This window comes from Gorilla gorilla, chromosome 6 (genome assembly GCF_029281585.2).
Source record: "Gorilla gorilla gorilla isolate KB3781 chromosome 6, NHGRI_mGorGor1-v2.1_pri, whole genome shotgun sequence".
Taxonomy (NCBI): domain Eukaryota; kingdom Metazoa; phylum Chordata; class Mammalia; order Primates; family Hominidae; genus Gorilla; species Gorilla gorilla.
In genome coordinates this window covers 116,916,780-116,940,099 of record NC_073230.2, presented here as the reverse complement: position 1 = coordinate 116,940,099, position 23,320 = coordinate 116,916,780, and the positions used below count along the sequence as shown (strand labels likewise).

The 23,320-nt window shown below is 43.6% G+C and overlaps 1 protein-coding gene across 2 annotated transcripts in view; it reads left to right on the top strand.

The window, feature by feature from the left end:
* LAMB1 (laminin subunit beta 1) overlaps nt 1–23,320 on the top strand; it is a 79,217-nt gene that overhangs the window by 24,598 nt on the left and 31,299 nt on the right. For both annotated transcript variants that reach the window (XM_004046046.5, XM_063708720.1), the window contains 13 exons: nt 319–439; nt 2,445–2,633; nt 2,909–3,088; nt 3,224–3,336; nt 5,251–5,330; nt 13,630–13,765; nt 15,254–15,412; nt 16,638–16,765; nt 16,985–17,108; nt 17,665–17,869; nt 18,480–18,623; nt 18,833–19,064; nt 22,679–22,842. In XM_004046046.5, the coding sequence (XP_004046094.2) occupies nt 319–439; nt 2,445–2,633; nt 2,909–3,088; nt 3,224–3,336; nt 5,251–5,330; nt 13,630–13,765; nt 15,254–15,412; nt 16,638–16,765; nt 16,985–17,108; nt 17,665–17,869; nt 18,480–18,623; nt 18,833–19,064; nt 22,679–22,842 (1,975 nt within the window). The remainder of the gene's footprint in view (nt 1–318; nt 440–2,444; nt 2,634–2,908; nt 3,089–3,223; nt 3,337–5,250; nt 5,331–13,629; nt 13,766–15,253; nt 15,413–16,637; nt 16,766–16,984; nt 17,109–17,664; nt 17,870–18,479; nt 18,624–18,832; nt 19,065–22,678; nt 22,843–23,320) is intronic.

Sequence of the window (23,320 nt, the reverse complement as noted above, 5' to 3'; positions counted from 1 at the left end):
AAAATCTTAAGTAACTAGTTTTTTTTTTTTAATTTTAAGTAATTTTCTTCATCTGGGTTCTTTTCATAGATACTCAGTAAAATATTTCTTGTGCATCCACTATGTAATAGGAATATTCTAGAGATGAGGCATGTAGCCATCAACAAGACAGACAACTCACTGCAGGCAGGGAGAAAATAAAAACAACCAAACAACCCTTTTCTGTGGTGAGCTAGAGATTAGTATGAAAAAGGGTTTTAAACTTTCAATTGATTATGGAGAAATGTGGCTATTCATACATCTCTTCCTTTGTTCTCTCCTGTTTTTATAACTTTCAAGGTTCACGGACACTGCATGTGTAGGCATAACACCAAGGGCTTAAACTGTGAACTCTGCATGGATTTCTACCATGATTTACCTTGGAGACCTGCTGAAGGCCGAAACAGCAATGCCTGTAAAAGTAAGTCTGTGTTGAAGGGACATTTTAAATCCATTCAGGCTCTAGTATCCATTTCCTAATTAGAGGTACTGTAACAGTGTACTGTTTTGCAGAGGGAAGAAAAGTTACTGCCTTTTTTCCAGCTTCACCCTGATACTCCTAGACAACCAACAATATGCATTCAGTTAATTAATATTCACCGAACAGCCCCTATGTGTTTGACACTGAGCTGAGTAGTTTGGCAGCTACAGTAGAAAACTAAGGTGCTGTCCTTGACATTGTATCTGTTTTGTTTTTTGGTTTTTTTTTGTCGCCTAGGCTGTGGTGCAGTGGCACAGGTGGCTCACTGCAGTCTCTGCCTCCCGGGTTCAAGCAATTCTCCTGGAGTAGGTGAGATTACAGGCGCGCGCCACCATGCCCTGCTATTTTTTTTTGTAATTTTAGTAGAGGAGAGGTTTCATCATGTTAGTCAGGCTGGTCTTGAACTCCTGACCTCAAGTGATCCACCCACCTCGGCCTCCCAAAGTGCTGGGAGTTTACAGATGTGAGCCACCGCGCCAGGGCTGTTTTTAAGGCAAGATGACCGTGAGAGAAAATGAAAGAAATATATGGCAGGGTAGCTGATGAAGGTCTAAGAGATATGGAGTAGCATTTTTGGCCTTGTTTCTGTGCCAGTCCAGCTGCGGCTTCTGGCATACCTCCCTCCGGCATACCTCCCTCCATCCATCTCAGGGGTTTTCTCCGGGTGGAGATGCAGCCGGCAACACCACTGCCCCTCCCCACTCCACACACAGTGATTCTGATGCATGTCCTCCCTTTGAAGAGCAGCTCCGCCTCTGCCCCCACTGAGAAGGACTATTATAGAAGTTCAGCAGCCAGTGAGAGCTGGAGTGGTCAAAGCTTGCTTTGTAGGTAAAAACCAGATGGCCCTTGATGGATACTTAACATGGAGAAGGAAGGGAGGGAGGGAGGAAGGGAAGGGGAGGAAAGGAAGGAAGGAGAGAGAGGAAAGGAAGGAAGGAGGGAGAGGAAAGGAAGGAAGGAGGGAGAGGAAAGGAAGGAAAGAGAGAGGAAAGAAAAGGAAAAGAGAGGAAGGAAGATGGGAGGGAGTTCAGGTAAGAACAACAGTGTGAAGCACAAGGCCGCAAGGATGTTCTTGAAACCATCACAGAGTCCATGCTGGGAAGGATTACTCCAAGGTTCACTTCAACCAGTGTATTGAGAGCAGTACTCTGTTGGGCACCAAGGATGTGAGTAGATAAGACACAGTCCCTCTTCTGCAGGCTGTTGTGTTGCAGGGGGAGATAGGCAAGGTGGGAGGCTGGAGTGCAGAGCCCCAGGAGGGCCAGGCTGAGTCAAGCTTCCCAGTGCAAAGACAAGAATGGGATTGTTAAGCCCGAGAGCGAGATGATTAAAGCTGGGTGGCACCAAGATGACCACCGAATGGGCTCACAGAGGGAAGCGCTGCGCCCAAGGAGGTCAGCTAGCTGGCTGTTAAACAGACCTGCCTTACTTACTATGGCCTGGCCTGGTGTGGTGGTGGAAATATGGGAATACGGAGGAGGGAATCCATCCTTCAGGCCTCACGGTCCTCGAAGCAGGGAGCCCGTGGACAGGCTTTCCTAGCAGCACATCATCTGGAAGGTCCCTCGCTACAGTGTTCTTCCATCCAGTCCCACCTCGAGTGGACCAGAAAGCGCCCTCAGTAGGATGGCAGCCATCCTCTGTCATACACTTCCAAAGGGACTTTCCCTTAGAGTTTTTCATTTTTCATAGCCCATTCTCTTCCACATAGGTCAGATAACTGTTTATTTTATAAAGTTCACATTTTTGGGATTTCTCATCTACTTTAGGGTTTAAACAGTGTCATCGGTGGATGCGTCCTTTCTCCCCAGGAGTCCTGCTTGTTGACTGCCGTTTTGTCTGAACTTAGTCCCTGGTTTCCTAAAGGATCTTCCTGCCACCCCCATCCTCCATTGGTCCATAGATTTAAAAAGCTTTTCTTGACGTTGCTCTTGTCACGCAGAATGTAACTGCAATGAACATTCCATCTCATGTCACTTTGACATGGCTGTTTACCTGGCCACGGGGAACGTCAGCGGAGGCGTGTGTGATGACTGTCAGCACAACACCATGGGGCGCAACTGTGAGCAGTGCAAGCCGTTTTACTACCAGCACCCAGAGAGGGACATCCGAGATCCTAATTTCTGTGAACGTATGTTGGGAAATGTCACTCACTGTGTGGGACCTACTTCAGATTGCCTTCCAAATTGAATAGTCTGTAGTCTCAGAGCTCATAGTATGAGCAGTAAAGCCAGCATTGTTATTGTAATTGCAGTTGAAGATGCTGGGAGTGGAATTTACTTGGTAGTTGTGCTGCTTTTAGTCGACTTTTGTGAGATTTAGAGGGAGGAAGGGAATATATGTATTTATACAAAGATACATTGAGTTTCCTCCTGATTTTAACCTGGTGCTTTGCATTCTTCTCAGGATGTACGTGTGACCCAGCTGGCTCTCAAAATGAGGGAATTTGTGACAGCTATACTGATTTTTCTACTGGTCTCATTGCTGGCCAGTGTCGGTGTAAATTAAATGTGGAAGGAGAACATTGTGATGTTTGCAAAGAAGGCTTCTATGATTTAAGCAGTGAAGATCCATTTGGTTGTAAATGTAGGTCTGTTTGCTAAAAAGTTTGGGAGTTTTCTTGTGTTTGAAATTCCCATTTTACTTTGTAATTCCAAAGCCAGACTATTATTTGAAACTCACGTGGTCTGTGTTTCTCCACTTCATTTTGTTTTAATACAGCTTGTGCTTGCAATCCTCTGGGAACAATTCCTGGAGGGAATCCTTGTGATTCCGAGACAGGTCACTGCTACTGCAAGCGTCTGGTGACAGGACAGCATTGTGACCAGTGCCTGGTAAATAAATCCTCGTTACGTGGGATGGGTGGTTTGCGAGGATGACATGTTTTAATAGAGAAGGCTTTTCGCCATTGTAGAGTCTACCATCACCCTCACATGTACGTGTTAAAAGACATGAGTAGACAATGCACACAATAGGAATTACTGATGGATAATTTCACAAGATGTTCACCATCCCTGTTAGAAGTGTAAAGTAAAGCCACAATAAAATACCACTTTTATAGACACAATTAACACAAGTTTTTAAAAATGGGAATGTTTACTATTAGGATATCATGAGGTACTGCTACTTCTTTGCTGCTGATGGGCATCCATATTGGTTTGTACTTTTGTGAAAAGCATTTTGGAGATACCTATCAGTAGCTTGTAGAAATGGGCATACCCTTTGACCCAGTAACCCCACTTCTGGGAATCTATTCTAATGAAATAATCAGAAAATTGGACAAAGATTTATTCACCAGAAGACTCATTGCATCTTTTATTAATCATAGCAGAAGACTTGGAAACAACAGTGGAAAAATAGTTAAGTGTGGGGACTTCTATACAATGTAATATTTGGTTGCCACTGAAAATGACAATAACATCAGGAAATGCTCATGCCGCTTGCTATATTTAAAAAAAACACACACACAGGATGTGAATAGTATCTTGATTATGTAGGAAATAAAATTCATCAAGGAAAACAAAATCTGGAAGGAAATACACCAAAAAGTTCACTGTAATAATTCCAAGTAGGATAATTATGAGATAAGTTTTTAAAAATCTGTATTTTTAATAACATTGTTATACTTTCTAGTTTAGGGAGGATTCACTACCCCCAAATTATTACCATTAAATATGTATATTTATATATAATCTTAATACATTCTTAAAGGAGATTTCTGGAAGTCTAAATTGATGAGCCTGGTCAGGTGTGATGACTCACACTTGTAATCTCAGTGCTTTGGGTGGCTGAGGCAGGAGGAATGCTTGAGGTCATGAGTTTGAGACCAGCAACCCCCCACCTCTAAAATTTTTTTAAATCATAAATAAAATAGGCTGGGCACGGTGGCTCACACCTGTATTCCCAGCACTTTGGGAGGCTGAGGCAGGTGGATCATTTGTCAGGAGTTCAAGACTAGCCTGGCCAACATGATGAAACCCCATCTCTACTAAAAAATAATAGAAAAATTAGCTGGGTGTGGTGGCACATGCCTGTAATCCCAGCTACTCGGGAGGCTAAGGCAGGAAAATTGCTTGAAACCAGGAAGCGGAGGTTGTAGTGAGCTGGGATCATACCACTGCACTCCAGCCTGGGCAACAGAGCAAGACTTCGTCTCAAAAAAATAAATAAAATACATTGGTGAACTTGTTTTTATATACTCATTTTTGAAGTTCACAGAGCTCCTCTTCCCTACTGTTCCATTTCTCTTTATTTCCATCTCTGGTGCTCTAAAGATTTGATTTCATCGTGGCTCAGTTGTGAGAATAGTCATAGCTGTATGCTACATTTCCACATAAATTCTTGGAGGGCTTTCTGTATGGGATTTATGACAGACTGAACTGAGGGCAGATTTAAAGGCCTGCCAAATACTTGCCATAATTCTCTTACAGCCAGAGTAATTATAATGAGGAAAATTGGTATCTTTACTGCTTGCTCTTAATAGTTGTTGGATGGAGGTTATCTATAGGGCAGAGCAGCTAGTCTTCGACCTGGCACGATCGTGTGATTGTGAACGGCTCTCTTACACCAGTGCCTGCAGCTCAGGTTTCTTGATTTCAGAATACTCCTTCCTTTTGTTGGCTTTCTGCTTTAATGATGAAAATGAGCATTTGGCGGAACAGCCGAAACAAGCTTTAACTTGCTTGTTGCTGAGTCTGTTGCATAATTACAGAAACCTACCGTTACATGTTTCACGTTTTGTTCCGCAGCCAGAGCACTGGGGCTTAAGCAATGATTTGGATGGATGTCGACCATGTGACTGTGACCTTGGGGGAGCCTTAAACAACAGGTAAGTGGAGCTCCACCTATGCTCTTGTCCTCAGTCTTCCAGGAAAGTCAGGACTTCTAGGAATGGGTGACATTCAGTTGTTTCTCAAAAAGACATGCAAAATATTTTTTATATGTCTTGATAAATGTGTGTAGGTACCTCTATGGACTAGATTCCCAGTGATGGAACTGCTAAGTCAAAGTACATATGTATTTTTAATTTTAATAGAGAATGTTAGGTTGTTCCAGACATATTGAACTAGTTTATTTTCCTATCAGTTACAAAAGTACCTTTTCTCCCATGCCCAGCAACAGTTGGTATCATCAACCATTTTATTTTTCAACAATCTAAGCACATGGAAAATGGACTCCTGTTTTGATTTGTGTAGAGAATCTTTTCATTTTCTTTTTTTCTTTTTTTTTTTTTGCGACTTCCAAGTCCATTAATGAAAATCACATGAGATAATGTTGAGCTACTTAAATATGCTAGTATTCCTTGAATAAATGAAGCATAAAGCTCCACCAGAAGCTATCAGAACCACACATTTGGCAAGATGTTAAATCTGTGGGAGTTTAACCACCTTCGAGTCAAAGAGAATGTTGGTCTCTGTTCCTGGCTCAGAGTCAGAACATCTGGAACAGATAGTGTAAGTGACTGCTGAGAGAATAGACAGATGTTTCCCTGTGGCCTTGAGTCTTCCCAGAGAGAACACTCTGAATTCATTGAGCAAGCTTCATGTACTCAAAAATGGACTTTCTTTCCCAATTATTTCCCAACACCATAGTAGTCTGCTGGGAAGGAATGAGGTATTCAGCAGCAAGAACATGTTGTGTTTGTCCTCTTTATTTGGGTTTGTTCTGTTCGAGGTCGTGCCATAGACCCAGTACAGCATGTAGCCTCTGAAATCCGGTGTGAATATCTGTTCTTAGAAAACCTCTAGAGAGGAGGAAGCTAGGATAATTCCATAAAAGCAGGGAAGAAAGACAGAATGCTGTCTGCTTGTGGAATCACTTTTCTGACTTTTCCTTTGTGACTCCCAGAACACATGTTGAATCCTTTAGTAAATGACTCCTCAATTCAAAGCTGTCATCACTCCTAAAGTCCTTCTTGATGAGATAAAAGTGGCATATGCAATTCCCCAAATTATGTCATAAACTCAGGAATGTCCTATGATTCTTAACCCTAAGTAAGTTTTGTTCCTACACTCCCTTCCTCTTTTTCTCTATTCCACACACACTTCCTGTCTGTCTCCACCCACGCACAGGCCCTAGCCTGCCCTCTAATCTCTTCTGCAAAAATTTATAAAAACCAGAATGTATTCACCAAGAGAGTTTGGGAAGCAAAATTGTCTAGTAAAGATTTTTAAAGCAGGTAATCATCTGATCTTTCTAGCATGATTGATGGGATGCCCTATCTTTGAGAATCATTGGTGGAGGGGAAAAAAAGAACATTTAAAGATGCCTTATAGTCTGGTGACTCTAGAGTGTTTTATGGTGAGCCTTTTCAAAGTTGTTGTCCCTCAAGAGGAATTTCCCCAGGAGCCCCTTAGGCAGGGTCAACTGAAGCACTGATTCTACTGGGAGATGTGCACAGATGCCGCTTGGGAAATGTTTACTGGATGATTGGTTTGTGGCAATCACTCATCAAAACCTTTTACCTGATATTTCTTTTACGTAGTAAAAGAAATACGTTGTAGGTACTGAATAAATGCTGCCTGAGTAGAATTTAAAAATAAAAGATTTCTAAGATGTTAAAAACTAGATATGTACTCCTTAGAGAGGCAATCTCTAAATGTGATCCCAGACACTCCTTAGTTACTTTGTTGAGGGACAGAATTAACCATAAAAATCACTGGAAGTGGTAAAAGCTTTGAGATGTTTTGTATAGTGAGCTAAATGGATTTTTGGTAGTACAACAAAAGTTTAATAATCCATGTCTATTATATTGACAACTAACCTGAACTTTGGAATAATTAAAGAAGTGGCCAGGCGCGTTGGCTCGTGCCTGTAATCCTAGCACTTTGGGAGGCCGGCGCGCCAGATCACCTGAGGTCAGGAGTTCAAGACCAACCAGGCCACCATGGTGAAACCCTGTCTCTACTAAAAATACAAAAATTAGCCAGGCGTGATGGCAGGTACCTGTAATCCCAGCTATTTGGGAGGCTGAGGCAGGGAGAATCGCTTGAACCTAGAAAACAGAGGTTGCAGTGAACCAAGATCACGCCATTGCACTCCAGCCTAGGCAACAGAGCAAGACTCTGTCTCAAAAAAAAAAAAAAAAGACCTAATTAATTTAAATAATCTAACTGAAGCCAAGTTAATGAAGTTTTGCCTAGTAGATTACCTGTTTTAATGAAAAAGAATTGGCATTGGTTGCTCGGTAAATGCTACTCGTAAATGTTTAATAACATTGAAAAATATAAACATTTTTACAGCGTCCTTCAAGATTATTTTAACAATGAAATGTAGAGTTTTCATATCTGGCTTGAAGCCCACCCCCCCCCTTTTTTTTTTTTTTTTTGAGACAGAGTCTCGCTTTGTCACCTAGACTGGAGTGCAGTGGCATTGATCTTGGCTCACTGCAACCTCCGCCTCCTGGGTTCAAGCGATTCTCCCACCTCAGCCTCCCGAGTAGTTGGGACTACAGGTACCAGCTACCACACTCAGCTAATTTTTGTATTTTTAGTAGAAACGGGGTTTTACCATGTTGGTCAGGCTGGTCTTGAACTTCTGACCCTCAAGTGATCTGTCTGCCTCAGTCTCCCAATGTGCTGGGATTATAGGCATGAGCCACCATGCCTGGCCCCACCTCTTCTTTGAACTCACCGTGGTGAAGCCCCGAACCCTCCCTTGATGCATTGCTTCTGCATCTCTTTTAGCATTTATTTTGCTCTTATAGTTGTGTTAAAAAGGTCTCTTTGGACAGAGATTATGTCGTCTTTGTTTTTGCATCTCACTTGGCACCCAGCACGGTGGACCTGGCAGGTACTCAATAAATGAGGGACTAAAATTTATTGTACTTCGAATCCAGAACAGAAGTTAGTAGATATTTTTATCATTGTATTGAATGACTATGGTGTAGCTAACCCTTTGTTAATTATAATCATGTACTGCATAATAACATTTCAGTCAAGGATGGACCACACATACAACGGTGGTCCCATAAGATACTGTATTTTTACTGTAGCTTTTCTACATTTTGATATGGTTGAATACACAAGTTCTTGTCATTGTGTTACAATTGCCTATGGTAATCAATACAGTAATATGCTGTACAGGTTTGTAGCTTAGGAGCAATAGGCTATACTATACAGCCTGGGTGTGTAGTAAGCTATACCATCTAGGTTTGTGTAAGTACACTATGATGGTCACACAACAACAAAATTGGCTAACAACACATTTCTCAGAACATATCCCAGTCATTAAGTGACACATGACTATACTGTGACAGAACAGGATTATAGGACGTAGGTCTTACCGAAAAGAAAATGTCCTAGTTGGGGGTGGGGAGGAATGCCACCCTGAGAAAATGAATAGTGCTGACGGAACACTGTGGTTGGTTATTATGAATGATGTTTTTTATGCTTTAATATTTTTCTGCCTAATTCCTTAGTAATAGGGAAATGTTAAAATTCCATTTTCTTTATTCACCACCATTTAAATGAAATGGGATTTTTAAATGTTGCCAATTTCTATGTTTATGATTTTTTTTTTTTTTTTTTTTGAGACGGAGTCTTGCTCTGTCGCCCAGGCTGGAGTGCAGTGGCGCGATCTCGGCTCACTGGAAGCTCCGCATCCCAGGTTCATGCCATTCTCCCGCCTCAGCCTCCCAAGTAGCTGGGACTACAGGCACCTGCCACCATGCCCGGCTAATTTTTTGTATTTTTAGTGGAGATGGGGTTTCATCGTGTTAGCCAGGATGGTCTCAATCTCTTGACCTCGTGATCCGCCCACCTTGGACTCCCAAAGTGCTGGGCTTACAGGCGTGAGCCACCACACCCAGCCATAAATGTATTTTTTTAAGAAATAATCTTGGCCTTCACCCACTGAGAAAACAGAGCCTGTATTAGTTTTCTATTGCTGCCATAACAAATTACCACAATTTGGTTGTTTAAAACAATATAAGTTTATTATTTTCCAGTTCTATATGTCAAATACAGTCTCAGTGGACCAAAATCACGATGTTGGTAGGGCTGCATTGTATTCTAAGGCTCTAAAGGAGAATCTGTTTCCAGCTAATTTGGGTTGTTGGCAGGATTCTGCTCCTTGCAGTCATAGGCTGAGGTTCCCCTTCTTTTGCTGGCTGTCATCTAAGGGCTATTCTTGTCCTCTAGAGCTGCCCACATTCCTTGACTCATGGTCCCCTCTTCCATCTTCAAAGCCACCACTGGGTCAAATCCTTCTCATGTCACAGCTCTCTGACCTACTTACTTCCCTGCCTGCCTCTCCCACTTTTAAGAATTTCTGTGATTAGACTGGACCCACCCAGATAATCCAATAATCGCCCCATCTTGATGTCCTTACCCTTAATCACATCTGCAAAGTCCCTTTTGCCATATGAGGTAACATCCCACAGATGACAGGGATGAGGATGTGGACATCTTTGGGGGCCATTATTCTGCCTCACACAGGCCTTATTTATTTTATGTCCTTATTCTCCCTTACTGATTTAATGAATTGAATCTCTAGTTTACAGAGAAATTTGTAGAGAATACATAAGAATCTAAGATGTACCATTTCTATCAGATGTGATTTTTACTTGAACACAGGAGAGAGTAATTACATGTAATAAATCATTGGTATCACTGTGAAGAAGCCAGGATTTGTGCTTGAGTTTTGAAAGCTGAGATTTGAAAGGTGCAATTGGTGAGCAGGGGAGGGCCTCCGAGCTGGGAGGGAAAAGATGGGTAAAGGCACAGAGATGGGAATGACTGTAGCAAAGTCGAGATCTGGTCTGATCTTGACCATCTCTGCTAACATTCCCCATCACCCTCTTTGCTCCTGTTATTCCTGTCCTCTCTCTGCCTGTCAAGTCCTCTCCAGGCTTTAAGGACACCTCTTTCATGACGCCTCCCTCAGTCTTCTCAATCAGATGAATCATATCTTCTTCTCCCATAGTGCTTTGCTTGTAACTCTATCAATGCATAGGTTCTTACTGCATTTTGATTTGTTGCATTGGTTAATTTCTTTATTGTTTATCCCCAATTAGACTGTAAGTTCTTTAAGAAAGGGACTCTTTTTTTTTTCTATTTCTCTTTCTGTATATCATTTAGCCAGAAATAATAGACTTACTGAGGAAGTAATGATTCATTCAGAACAAAGTTCACAATGGACTAAAACGTGAGAATACCTGCACTGGGAAGCAAGGCTGCTAGGGCCAGTATTTGATCAGTAAATATTTGCTGAAGAGTATAAGGAGTGTGGCTCATTGGAAAGCAAAGAGTCGGCACCAGAAAGAGAAGCCGTTTTCAGAGGATGGGTTATGGAGGCTGCAGAAAGCCAGGCAGAGGCATCATGGCTTGATATCATAAGAAACAATTGTGGGTTTTCGTGAAACAATTGAAAGCAGCACTGTAGGAAGATCGGTTGGCCCGTGGTAGACAGGATGGACTAGGCAGAAGAGGAAGAAGAGTTTGAGAGGTCAGTTTAGGGGATTGTTAGAGTAACAGGTATGGGGTGATGCCATCCTGGACTGACGCAGTGGCAGTGGCAGTGACAATGAGAGGAAGCTGCTAAGTTGAGAAACATTTTGAAGTAAAAGCTGAGTATTGGGATAAAGGAAAGAGAAGGTGATGTCCCACCTATACCATGAGAAGAATTTTAAATCTACTGGCAGAAACAGCAGAGCTGAGGATAAGAAGTCAGTGTGGGTGGTGATGATCTGTTTGGGACAAGATGAATTAGAGATGACAGCTGGCCAGTCCATGGAAATGTCCCATTGATGGCTGGAAATAGAGAAGCAGAGCCCAGCCACCTGCTGGGTGCTGAGAGCTGTAGGGTGAGGGCCATCTGCATAGGAAAGCCACAAGAATGAGTTCACTGAAGGAGCCAGTGTTGAATCAGAGCCATGCCTATCTGTGATGACAATTCAAGCCTGTGGACACAGACTTGTGATTGGCAGGGCCGCTGTTAAGGGAATTCCTTTCACATGATCGGCTCTCATGGAGCCATTCCTTGTTTAGAATTGTGCTGCAGATAGAGGCAGCACCGGGAGCCTGCTGGCGCCTTCGTCCTCACCTTCATTTGCTCATTCTCTAATGGTTGCATGTGAAGGTCTGGTTGTTTTCTTCTTTGGTGGTTCATGTTTTGGATATTTGTTGTCTCAGTAAACATCTGGGGAGGAAAGAATTTTCTTTTGTCCATATGATGTAATGTCTGATGCCTGAATTTCTGAAAATAGCTTTTGTTCATGGACTGTGCCAAAAGAAGGCTAGGTCCTAATTGGAACAAGCTTTCCTCTCTTGGGAATTGGCTATGGGACGTTAAGAATTCCTATTCCTGGCTGGGCGCGGTGGCTTACACCTGTAATCCCAGCACTTTGGGAGACCGAAGCGGACAGATCACGAGGTCAGGAGATCGAGACCAGCCTGGCCAATATGGTGAAACCCTGTCTGTACTAAAAATACAAAAATTAGCCAGGCATGGTGGCAGTCGCCTATAGTCCCAGCTACTCAGGAGGCTGAGGTGGGAGAATCACTTGAACCCAAGAGGCGGAGGTTGCAGTGAACTGAGATCGTTCCACTGTACTCCAGCCTGGGCGACAGTGCGAGACTCCATCTCAAAAATAAAAAAATAATAATAATAAAAAGAATTCCTATTCCTATAGGATAACAACATGATACACAGAAAGAGGACTTCATCTATGCCACGGCAGGGTTGTTTAGGATTTTATTTATTTATTTATTTATTTTGAGATGAAGTCTCACTCTGTCACCCAGGCTGGAGTGCAATGGCATGATCTCGGCTCACTGCAACTTCCACCTCCTGGATTCAAGTGATTCTCCTCTCTCAGCCTCCCGAGTAGCTGAGATTACAGGTGTGTGCCCCTACACCTGGCTAATGTTTTGTATTTTCAGTAGAGACGGGGTTTCACCATGTTGGCCAGGCTGGTCTCAAACTCCTGCAAGTGATCCATCTGACTTGGCCTCCCAAAGTGTGGGATTATAGACGTGAGCCACTGCGCACCTGGCCTTGGGACATTTTTAATAAGCCTGTGAGTGCAAAGTGTTCCTGTGAGTTGCAACTTGCCTCAGGTACCTTGTTTAAAACTTTCGGATGAGAAAAAAAGAAAGAACAAACCTTGAGAATGAGTTGAAAGTAACAATTCCAAACCACAGCTCGTCTTTAAGTGAAGTAAAAATGGATACATGTAATTTGAGTTTTGTATTGTATACAAAATTATGATACTAATAAAAGGGACATAAGCTGAGAACAGAAGTTTGACTCTTGTTGCCCAGGCTGGAGTGCAATGGCGTGATCTCAGCTCACCTCAACCTCTGCCTCCCGGGTTCAAGCGATTCTCCTGCCTCAGCCTCCCAAATATCTGGGATTACAGGCCTGCGCCACCACGCCCAGCTAATTTTGTATTTTTAGTAGAGATGGGGTTTCTCCATGTTGGTGAGGCTGGTCTCGAACTCCTGACCTCAGGTGATCCGCCCGTCTTGGCCTCCCAAAGTGCTGAGATTACAGGCGTGAGCCACCGTGCCCAGCCGCATTTCTTATATTTAGCATAGCATAGCCAATGGAAAGGGGGAAGAGAGACACAAGATGCAGAAGTAAAAATCACAGAATTTGGTTCCTGATGGAGTGTGAAGAAGGAATCTGGAGAAGAGCGGGGACTACATTTCTGACTTGGTTGACTCAGCAGGTGGTAGTGCCTTCACCCTGATAGAGACCATTCGAGGGATTGAGGGCTTCTGTTTTAGATCCATTGGTTTGGGATGCTCTGGGACAGCCAAGCTGGAGATGTTCTTCAGGGAGCTGGATATTTGAGCCTAAATCTCAGGAAATAAGCAAAAGATGTAAGATGCCAAAGCAAGAAAGTTTGGGATGTCGAAAACCTTCATGTGATGCGGACGGCGTGTTAGTCAAGAGAGGGCAAGGGAGGTAAAACCGAGAAGACCAGGTTCTCAGCCACGCTTTTGGAGTTTGGGATTAATCCATAGGCACTGTTTTTTTCCACATATGTATTTTCTGAAGAAAACAAGAACATGCTATGTATTTGGCCCTGTGTACTGAGTAATGGCAGCTGTAGAGCTGCTGCTGGCGGGTTGACTCGGGTGACCATGAACTCAGCTAATGTGGCTCCTCCTCCCTTCCAGTTGCTTTGCGGAGTCAGGCCAGTGCTCATGTCGGCCTCACATGATTGGACGTCAGTGCAACGAAGTGGAACCTGGTTACTACTTTGCCACCCTGGATCACTACCTCTATGAAGCGGAGGAAGCCAACTTGGGGCCTGTGAGTAGGGGAGTGTGTGGCAGGTCGGTAAAGCAGTGTTTTGGGGTGTAGTGGAACATACATGCTTTGTAAAGACCCCATTTCAGAAGCATTTTTATAGCTTTGTCAGTGAGCACAAAATAAGGATCAGGACCATGCCTTCCTGAGAACAGTCATATTTAAAGCTAAGTAATTCTATAACTCACAAATTGGCTTTGGAGCAGTCACTGATAAGGCTTTTGGTTGGTTTAAGAAATTTGTCTTTACAAGAAACTTTTCTTCTCTCTACTTATGCTCCAAAGTTATCAACCTAGCATGGTAAATACTGAGGCAAGGATATTGTTTCATCTATTCATCCCCAAATTTAGTGACTTTAAATGTATGCCTGGCTCTTGAGCTGGGGTTGCTGAAACAGCTGGAGGCTGGCTGGGCATTTCTCTCCACACAAACATGACCTTTCTTTTTTCTTTTTTTCGAGACTGAGTTTCACTCTTATTGCCCAGGCTGGAGTGCAATGGCGCTATCTCGGCTCACCGCAACCTCCGCCTGCTGGGTTGAAGCGATTCTCCTGCTTCAGCCTCCCAAGTAGCTCGATTATAGGCATGTGCCACCACGCCTGGCTAATTTTGTATTTTTAGTAGGGATGGGGTTTCATCATATTGGTCAGGCTGGTCTCGAACTCCCGACCTCAGGTGATCCGCCCGCCTTGACCTCCCAAAGTGTTGGGATTACAAGTGTGAGCCACCGCGCCTGGCGATAGTGAGATTTCTTAGATGGTTTCCAGCTTCCAAAAAGAGGAAACAAGCTGCCAGCTCTCTGAGAGCTTGGACTCAGAAGTCCTAGAAAGTTCCTCAGGTTCTGTTGGTCACAAGTCACAAGGATTCATGGAAAGGATAACATAGTTTGCACCTCTTGATGGGTAAGGCCACACACGGGTACATACAGATACATACAGGGAATGAAAGAGTTGATCCCAGCCATTTTTGGATATGACCAACCACAGGTATTAAAAAATAACCCTGTAAACAATTAATCAGAATTAACTCATCAGTTGTGAACATTCATTATATCAAGTTTCTTCACTTGAAAATGGAGCCTGAAACTAATGCCAGTATGAGAGACAGAAATCCACTAGATATTGGACTAACCTTGTGGAGAATCTGGGAAGCACCTTATGATTCCTAGACTTGCTTATAACGGCATGTGGGATGTTCTCTTTTTTCTTTTATGCTTACTCTCCTGGTCATATCAAATAAGGTATATCCCAAGCCTTTGAGTGCCATATCCAGTGTCCCAAGACTGCTCCAACCACAAAACTAAAAAGAAACCAGTTTCCTGTTTGGATATCAGAAACTTTTTACAATCTATTAGGGGAGATTTGACTATAAAAAAAAGACATAAGGTAGCAACCCTTTTTGAATCTTTGGGTGACTTCGGATTACTTTGACTATTGAAAATTATTGAATTCCATTTCAAATAAAGAATAACCATTGTTCGCTATGTCCTCAGGGGGTTAGCATAGTGGAGCGGCAATATATCCAGGACCGGATTCCCTCCTGGACTGGAGCCGGCTTCGTCCGAGTGCCTGAAGGGGCTTATTTGGAGTTTTTCATTGACAACATACCATATTCCATGGAGTACGACATCCTAATTCGCTACGAGCCACAGGTAAAGAAACCACTTAGTGGACTGGTGGAGGAGGGAGGGGAGAATCAGTAGAAAAATAGTACTTCTAATGGGTATTATATATAGTTATGAAATATGGAGGTTGCATTAGAACAGATCAGATTCTGATAGTCTCACCTCCTCCATGGAAGTTAAAATAAATGTACCATTTTCTTTCTTTTTTTTTTTTTTTTTTTGAGTCTCGCTCTGTTGCCCAGGATGGAGTGCAGTGGTGCAATCTCGGCTCACTGCAATCTCCGCCTCCCGGGTTCAAGCAATTCTCCTGCCTCAGCCCCCTGAGTAGCTGGGATTACAGGCATGCGCCTCCATGCCCAGCTAATTTTTGTATTTTTAATAGAGACGGGGTTTCGCCATGTTGGCCAGGCTGATCTCGAACTCCTGACCTCAGGTGATTCGCCCGCCTCAGCCTCCCAAAGTGCTGGGATTACAGGCGTGAGCCACCACACCCAGTCAAAACGTACCATTTTCTTGAATCCAGTTTCTCAAACGTAGTGATCTTTTGTGAGGCACTCAACCTTGTTGAAGACTGAGGTGGTGATGAGGATGTATGAGATCCTCTCCTTCCCTCACAACCTGGCTGTGCAGTGACAGACTGAAGCCCCGAACTGTAACGGAAGACTGAAGGTGACGGTGTAACAGCAGAGAGATGCATGATCCTAGAAGATGGGCATGCACCAGCCAGCCCGAGCCAGGGCTACCAAAACGTTTTCCTAGAGAATCAGAGCTAGGCCTTAAAGTGTGAATGGAATTGTGGAAAGTTGGCACAAAAGTAAGAAATAGTGTGAGTGGAAGAGGGAAGAGAGGGTTTTGTTTTTATTGAGAATCATTCCACATAGCTTGATGAGAGGTGTGGTTGGAGATGTTGTTGGCAGAAATACTAGGATTAGTAAAGGAATTTGGACTATAATAGTCACAGGAAGCTATTGAAGCATTTCAAGGAGGGGATTGTCATTATCTGAGCTGCTTTAAAGTGGACTGAAAGGGACATTGGGAAGAGGCAGAAAACAGTTGAGAGGTGTTTCAGCATCCAGGGCAGAAGGGATTTGGGCTGGAACCAGGGGAGTAGCAGAGGTAGTAGTAAAGAGAAGAGTGAAAAGCAACTGTTTGTTTTCCATTTCAACTTGGCAATTGATTGATTCAGAGAGGTCTTTTTATAAACAGGCAGTGGTGGGCTAACTATCTTTTCATTGTTTGTTTCTTATTCTAGCTACCCGACCACTGGGAAAAAGCTGTCATCACAGTGCAGCGACCTGGAAGGATTCCAACCAGCAGCCGATGTGGTAATACCATCCCCGATGATGACAACCAGGTGGTGTCATTATCACCAGGCTCAAGGTCAGTGTGACAGTGGTTTGGCAGCTCAACGGGCTTCATATGCAAATTAGTATTTTTCTAATATTTTGCGAGTTTTCAAGTCACCATTTCAGAGCCAGACGTTGACTGCTGACTTTTTTCCTTTGGAATTATCGATGCAGAGCTTTGTTTTTAATTTTTATTTTTTGGATGCATGAAGGCTGACTTTCGTTGTTGTCTTTCTTTTTTGTTTGGGGGCAGATATGTCGTCCTTCCTCGGCCGGTGTGCTTTGAGAAGGGAACAAACTACACGGTGAGGTTGGAGCTGCCTCAGTACACCTCCTCTGATAGCGACGTGGAGAGCCCCTACACACTGATCGATTCTGTAAGTGCGAGATTGCTTCTGGCATATGCAGGAAAGCCTGGGCGGAAAGTGCCCAGCTGCTACCAGGGTGTTTTGTTGAGGGGTAATGCTGAGGCCAGCGTAAGCAGAATCATTCTTTCTTGCCTCCAAGGTTACTTTGCTTATACTCCACCCCATGGAAAGGATTTATTCCTTCTAAAAATATAAAATGTCTTTTAAAAAAATAGCATTTCACTAGGCGTAGTGACTCACACCTGTAATCCCAACACTTTGGGATGCTGAGGCAGGAGGATCATTTAAGGCGAGGAGTTCAAGACCAGCCTGGGCAACAAAGCAAGACCCCATCTCTAAAATAAAAATAAATAGCATTTCAAAAGCCATCAAGCTGTGTAAAACATATCTAAAATTTCCTGCCAAGAGTATTTAGGAATAGGGAGGTTTATACTTTATTTAATGAGTCTAATGATTTCTGTTCAAGGGTCAAAGAAGCATTTGGGTTTTCTACACATTTGCTTGCTTAAACCCATGCCATGGGGCACCACTGTAAGGATGTTTGGCCGTTCTCATTTCTTCACAGCTTGTTCTCATGCCATACTGTAAATCACTGGACATCTTCACCGTGGGAGGTTCAGGAGATGGGGTGGTCACCAACAGTGCCTGGGAAACCTTTCAGAGATACCGATGTCTAGAGAACAGCAGAAGCGTTGTGAAAACACCGATGACAGATGTTTGCAGAAACATCATCTTTAGCATTTCTGCCCTGTTACACCAGACAGGCCTGGGTAGGTATTGCTGGGCAGCTGCAGCAGCTGCTGTTTCTGGCTCTGAGTGTATCTGGCACACGAAGTACAGTGGAGTGCCCACCCCCTAGCCCTGTGTTAGGCAGCACAAGGGAAATAGTGTCTCAGTTACAGTTTGTCTTTATCTTTTTAAGTAATATTTCAGTGAAAGAGCACCACTGAAGATGGAATTGATATTCAAGAAATATGCAAATAACAGGTGACCAGGGGAAAAGTCCATGAGGATAAAGCATTTCCATAAGCAGGGTAGGGAGAGGGGAATGGAATCAGAGAAGCATCAAATACCTGAAATGTATGTTTTTCTCTTTGAAACGTCAGACCATCCTCTGAAGGTCACTGGGCTTTGGTCTAATGTCCTGTGATATTTGAGCTTTGAAGGCAAGGGGAGAAAACGTTAATGACCTCCTGCCTAGAAAAACTGTTTTGATCTGCCAACTCTGCCTCCCCTTTCTTCCCTTCCGCTCATCATAGGGATGATACTGTTTTAAACCAGAACTCTGAATAATCCAAAGTAGTTAAAGGAGAAAGGATCAGGGAGAGCCCGATGATGTGCTGCTCCGTGTCATGGGTTCTGGCCTCTCTTTACCCACAGCTTGTGAATGCGACCCTCAGGGTTCGTTAAGTTCCGTGTGTGATCCCAACGGAGGCCAGTGCCAGTGCCGGCCCAACGTGGTTGGAAGAACCTGCAACAGATGTGCACCTGGAACTTTTGGCTTTGGCCCCAGTGGATGCAAACGTAGGTTCCTCAAAAGCATTGTTATGCTTAACTCAGATTAACTCAGCCATTGTGGCAGGGTTCCATTGCTGCAGAGCCGATGCTTCCCTCCTGAAGTTGATCACACCAACCCATGAGCATTCTGAATTGGGGACAGGGTGCTTATAAAAGGGGCATGTTTCCATTGAATGAGTTTCTCAAGGCAGTTCCTTGTTTGCCTGTTTCTTTAGCTTGTGAGTGCCATCTGCAAGGATCTGTCAATGCCTTCTGCAATCCCGTCACTGGCCAGTGCCACTGTTTCCAGGGAGTGTATGCTCGGCAGTGTGATAGGTGCTTACCTGGGCACTGGGGCTTTCCAAGTTGCCAGCCCTGCCAGTGCAATGGCCACGCCGATGACTGCGACCCAGTGACAGGGGAGTGCTTGAACTGCCAGGACTACACCATGGGTCATAACTGTGAAAGGTATGCAGATGCTGAAAGTAAGGAGAATGCAGTGGTCTCTGGCTGAGCAGACAGCATCTTAGACCAACCACAGAATTCATCTCCACCAGGCTTCAGCTCGCTCATTCATTTCTGACCACCTCATTATTTTCTAGGATCTTGTTTGTTTATCCAGTACATATTGAGTTTCCATCCTCTATGTGCCAGGCACCGTTCTGGTGCTGGAGATACCGCAGAGAACAAAACTGACATGAATCCGTCCTCTTGGCGAGTCACCCTAGAGCTTACCATAGGGCTGTATAGAAATTCTGTCTGTCTCAGCAGATTCTGGCGGAGGATAAGAGTTGTGAAATGCTCCTGCCTAATTTAGGCGAAAGGAGAAACTAATCCAAATGGGATTAGTCATTTTAAATAGCTTTGTTTTTCAGAATGTTTTATGCAACTACAGTTTCCAGGAGACTCTATAAAACATGCCTAAGTAGATCTGTTCTCCAGTTAGCAAATGTCAGTTGAATAATCATTATGGATGTGCTAGATATAGAGTAAGAATAGGAGAGAGAATATACCTCCATAACATTAATAGGATAGCTCAATAGATAAAAAATACTCCATAAGAAAAAGTTACCTGCTGACTTACACTGTTTATTACTAATTAAGAAATGCAGACAGTACTGTTAGAACTGGCTTTTTGGGGGTAATAGTCTCCACCTTTTCACTGTGATAATTTTTCTCTCTTCCAACATCCATTCGCCCTATCGAAGATATTTGTTTTTAAAAGTCACTTGTGAAACATTGCAGCAAGTGCTTCAGTCAGTGGTGAAGTTACTCATCAGGTGAAAGAGAAATTGTTAGTGAAAAACTGAGTATGTGATTAACTTTTGGCATGAAGATGTTCATGGAGGCAAACACGCGGCTCTCGGCTCAATGCTAGAACGGTATTCAAGAATTTGGAGGTCCCACGGACTACCCTTTGAATAAAAATTATCCCTTTCAACCTTAAAATTGTGTTGTAGAAAGATAGCAGGGACACAGTTATGCAACAGTGAAAGGAGGAAGTTAATATTTTGGGGTCATCTTTTTCTTTTCAGCCCTGTTTTCCATTATTGTTTTTTCAAAGAGAGATGGAGAATAAGTACGAGAGAAAGACATGAGAAAACAGAGAAAGACATGAGAGAAAGGTTAACAGGGAGCAGAGAGAGGAGGGGGAACAGAAGCAAACAGCAAAGGGGGCTGCCACAATGCTGATTCAGAATCAGCACTCACACTGTGGAATGCATTTGAACGAACATCATGTCAGAATGGCATAGTTGATATCTGTGACCAGCTTTGGATTTTATTTGTAAAGGGTTTTGAGAATGACAAAGGGTATGGGAGAAGGAAGAGTTTTAACAATAGGTTTGGGTGGCAAACACTTGATTTTAAGTATTTGGAATTCTACTATCTAGTTTGAGCCAGTTTCTCATCATTCTTTTTTCTCATTCCAAGATAACCAGAGTTTCAGTCCTGTGAATTTACAAAAAAACTCTACACTTAGATTGTCCCCAAGGGGAGGCAAGAAATGAACACTCAGTTTCTATCATGATGTATTTGGATTGCCTCCAAAAGACTTGAGAAACAAATTGAATTGGAAATCCTTGGACCTGAGTTCCTGGCCCAATTCTGCTTCTAACTTGCTTTCTAACCTTGGGTGAGTTAGGATATCCAGCTTTTAGAAAATTTTTTTGAGACGGGGTTTCGCTCTTGTTGCCCAGGCTGGAGTACAGTGGTGCAATCTCAGCTCACTGCAACCTCTGACTCCCAGGTTCAAGCAATTCTCCTGCCTCAGCCTCCCAAGTAGCTGGGATTACAGGCTTTTTGTTGTTGTTGTTTGTTTGTTTTGAGATGAAGTCTCATTCTGTTGCTCAGGCTGGAGTGCAGTGGTGCGATCTTGGCTCACTGCAACCTCTGCCTCCTGGATTCAGGTGATTCTCCTGCCTCAGCCTCCCAAGTAGCTGGGATTACAGGCACAGGCCACCATGCCTGGCTAATCTTTTGTATTTTTAAGGGAGATGGGGTTTCACCATGTTGGCTAGGCTGGTCTCAAACTCCCAACCTCAGGTGATCCACCCGCCGCAGCCTCCCAAAATGCTGGGATTACAGGGGTGAGCCACCACACCTGGCCGGAATATCCAGCTTTTCGTAAGTAGAATAACTAGGTTGGATGAGATGGTCTCCAAAGTTCCTTCAAGATGTTATGTTGTAGAACATAAAAAAGTAACCTATTTATCTTGACAAGCAGGCTAACATAGTAAAAGAATGTATTGCTTTAAGGACCCCAAATTCAAATTCTGGCTCATTATTTAACTAGTTGTATAAACTTTGAGAATCCTTTGACCTCCCTGTATTTGTTATCTTTAAAGAGTGGGATTGACGTGTTGGATGTGGGAATTAATAAGTAACATGCCCCATCCCTGCCTGAGTTTGGAACCACCTGAGAGACAAACACAGGGGCTACACAGCTGGAGAGCACCCCTGTCACCCCCTCAGCTCCAGTACTGGGAAAAGCTGGGTTGTAGGACATGGCTTTAGACCTGTGGCCACCGTGGGCTTGCCAACACATCACCCCTCCCAGGCATAGGCAGAGGCTGACAGGTATAAGCCCCCGCTAGGAGGACAGACTCTGTACTACAAGGAGGGAGCAGAACTGAATGGTCAGGACAGGCAGGCAGCTGATAGAACAATCAAGTGCACATGGGGAGAGGTGTCTCTTCCTCTGGGGAGCAGTGAGTGAGGGGCCAGATGAGGCCATGGGTGTCACTCGAACGCAGTGGTCCTGCAAGTAGGATCCCTAGATCAGCAGCATCAGTATTATCGGGGACCTACTGAATCAGAAACTCGGTGGGAGGAGCCCAGTCATCTGTTTCAGGTGATTGTGATTGAAGCTAAAGTTTGAGAACCACTGTTCCCATAGTAAATCTTCCACATGAAAACATAAAGAGAGGTGGGCAGATCACCTGAGGTCAGGAGTTTGAGACCAGCTTGACCAACATGGTGAAACCCCATCTCTACTAAAAATATAAAAATTAGGCTGAGTATGGTGGCTCACACCTGTAATCCCAGCACTTTGGGAGGCTGAGGTGGGTGGATCACCTGAGATCAGGAGTTCAAGACCAGCCTGGCCAACATGGTGAAACCCTGTCTCTACTAAAAATACAAAAATTAGCCGGGCGTGGTGGTGCATGCCTATAATTCCAGTTACCCGGGAGGCTGAGGCAGGAGAATTGTTTGAACCAGGAGGTGGAGGTTGCAGCGTGCTGAGATCGTGCCACTGCACTCCAGCCTGGGCAACAGAGCGCAACTCCATCTCAAAAACAAACAAACAAAAAAACAGCCAGGTGTGGTGGTGTGTGCCTGTAGTCCCAGCTACTTGGGAGGCTGAGGCAGGAGAATCACTTGAACCCGAAAAACAGAGGTTACAGTGAGCTGAGATAGTGCCACTGCACTCCAGCCTGGGTGACAGAGCAAGATTCTGTCTCAAAGAAAACATGAGGAGTGGAGAAGAGTGTGCCCAAACAGAACAGTTTTCAAGACTTTCCTTGGAACAGGTTTCTTAGAACTGTGGGGTCATGGCCTGTTCTCTTCTGTGACTGATGCAGGTGCTTGGCTGGTTACTATGGCGACCCCATCATTGGGTCAGGAGATCACTGCCGCCCTTGCCCTTGCCCAGATGGTCCCGACAGTGGACGCCAGTTTGCCAGGAGCTGCTACCAAGATCCTGTTACTTTACAGCTTGCCTGTGTTTGTGATCCTGGATACATTGGTAAGTCGTGTGCCTACTTTGGGAGGCATAGAGAGAGAAAAAGATGTCTTTATGAGTTCATTGTTAATGAGAAAAAAAGATGCAAAGTGAACCAATTAAGTCTACTTTTATAATTTTTAATTAAAAATTAGAAAAGATGCTCTTTTCCTATTTGGCACATGGAGTAGAGTCAATTCATATTGAGTCTCTGATACTGATAAGAACGTTATAACACAAAGCAGGAAAGTAAGCTCGTGGAAATCTAGAAACCCTGTGGAACACTTTTCTGTTATTAAACATTAGAAAGATTAACTTAAATTTTACTCCTGCCTTTCTTTATCCAACTCCTAGCAAAAGTATCTCAAAGCTGTGAGGTTACCAAATAGTAGTCAGAAGAAAGAAAAGAATATCATCCAGGGAATCACAAGATGGCCGAATATATTCTTCACTGTTAATGATACTCACATTATCTATCAAGATTCAATTAATCTAGCTGGGT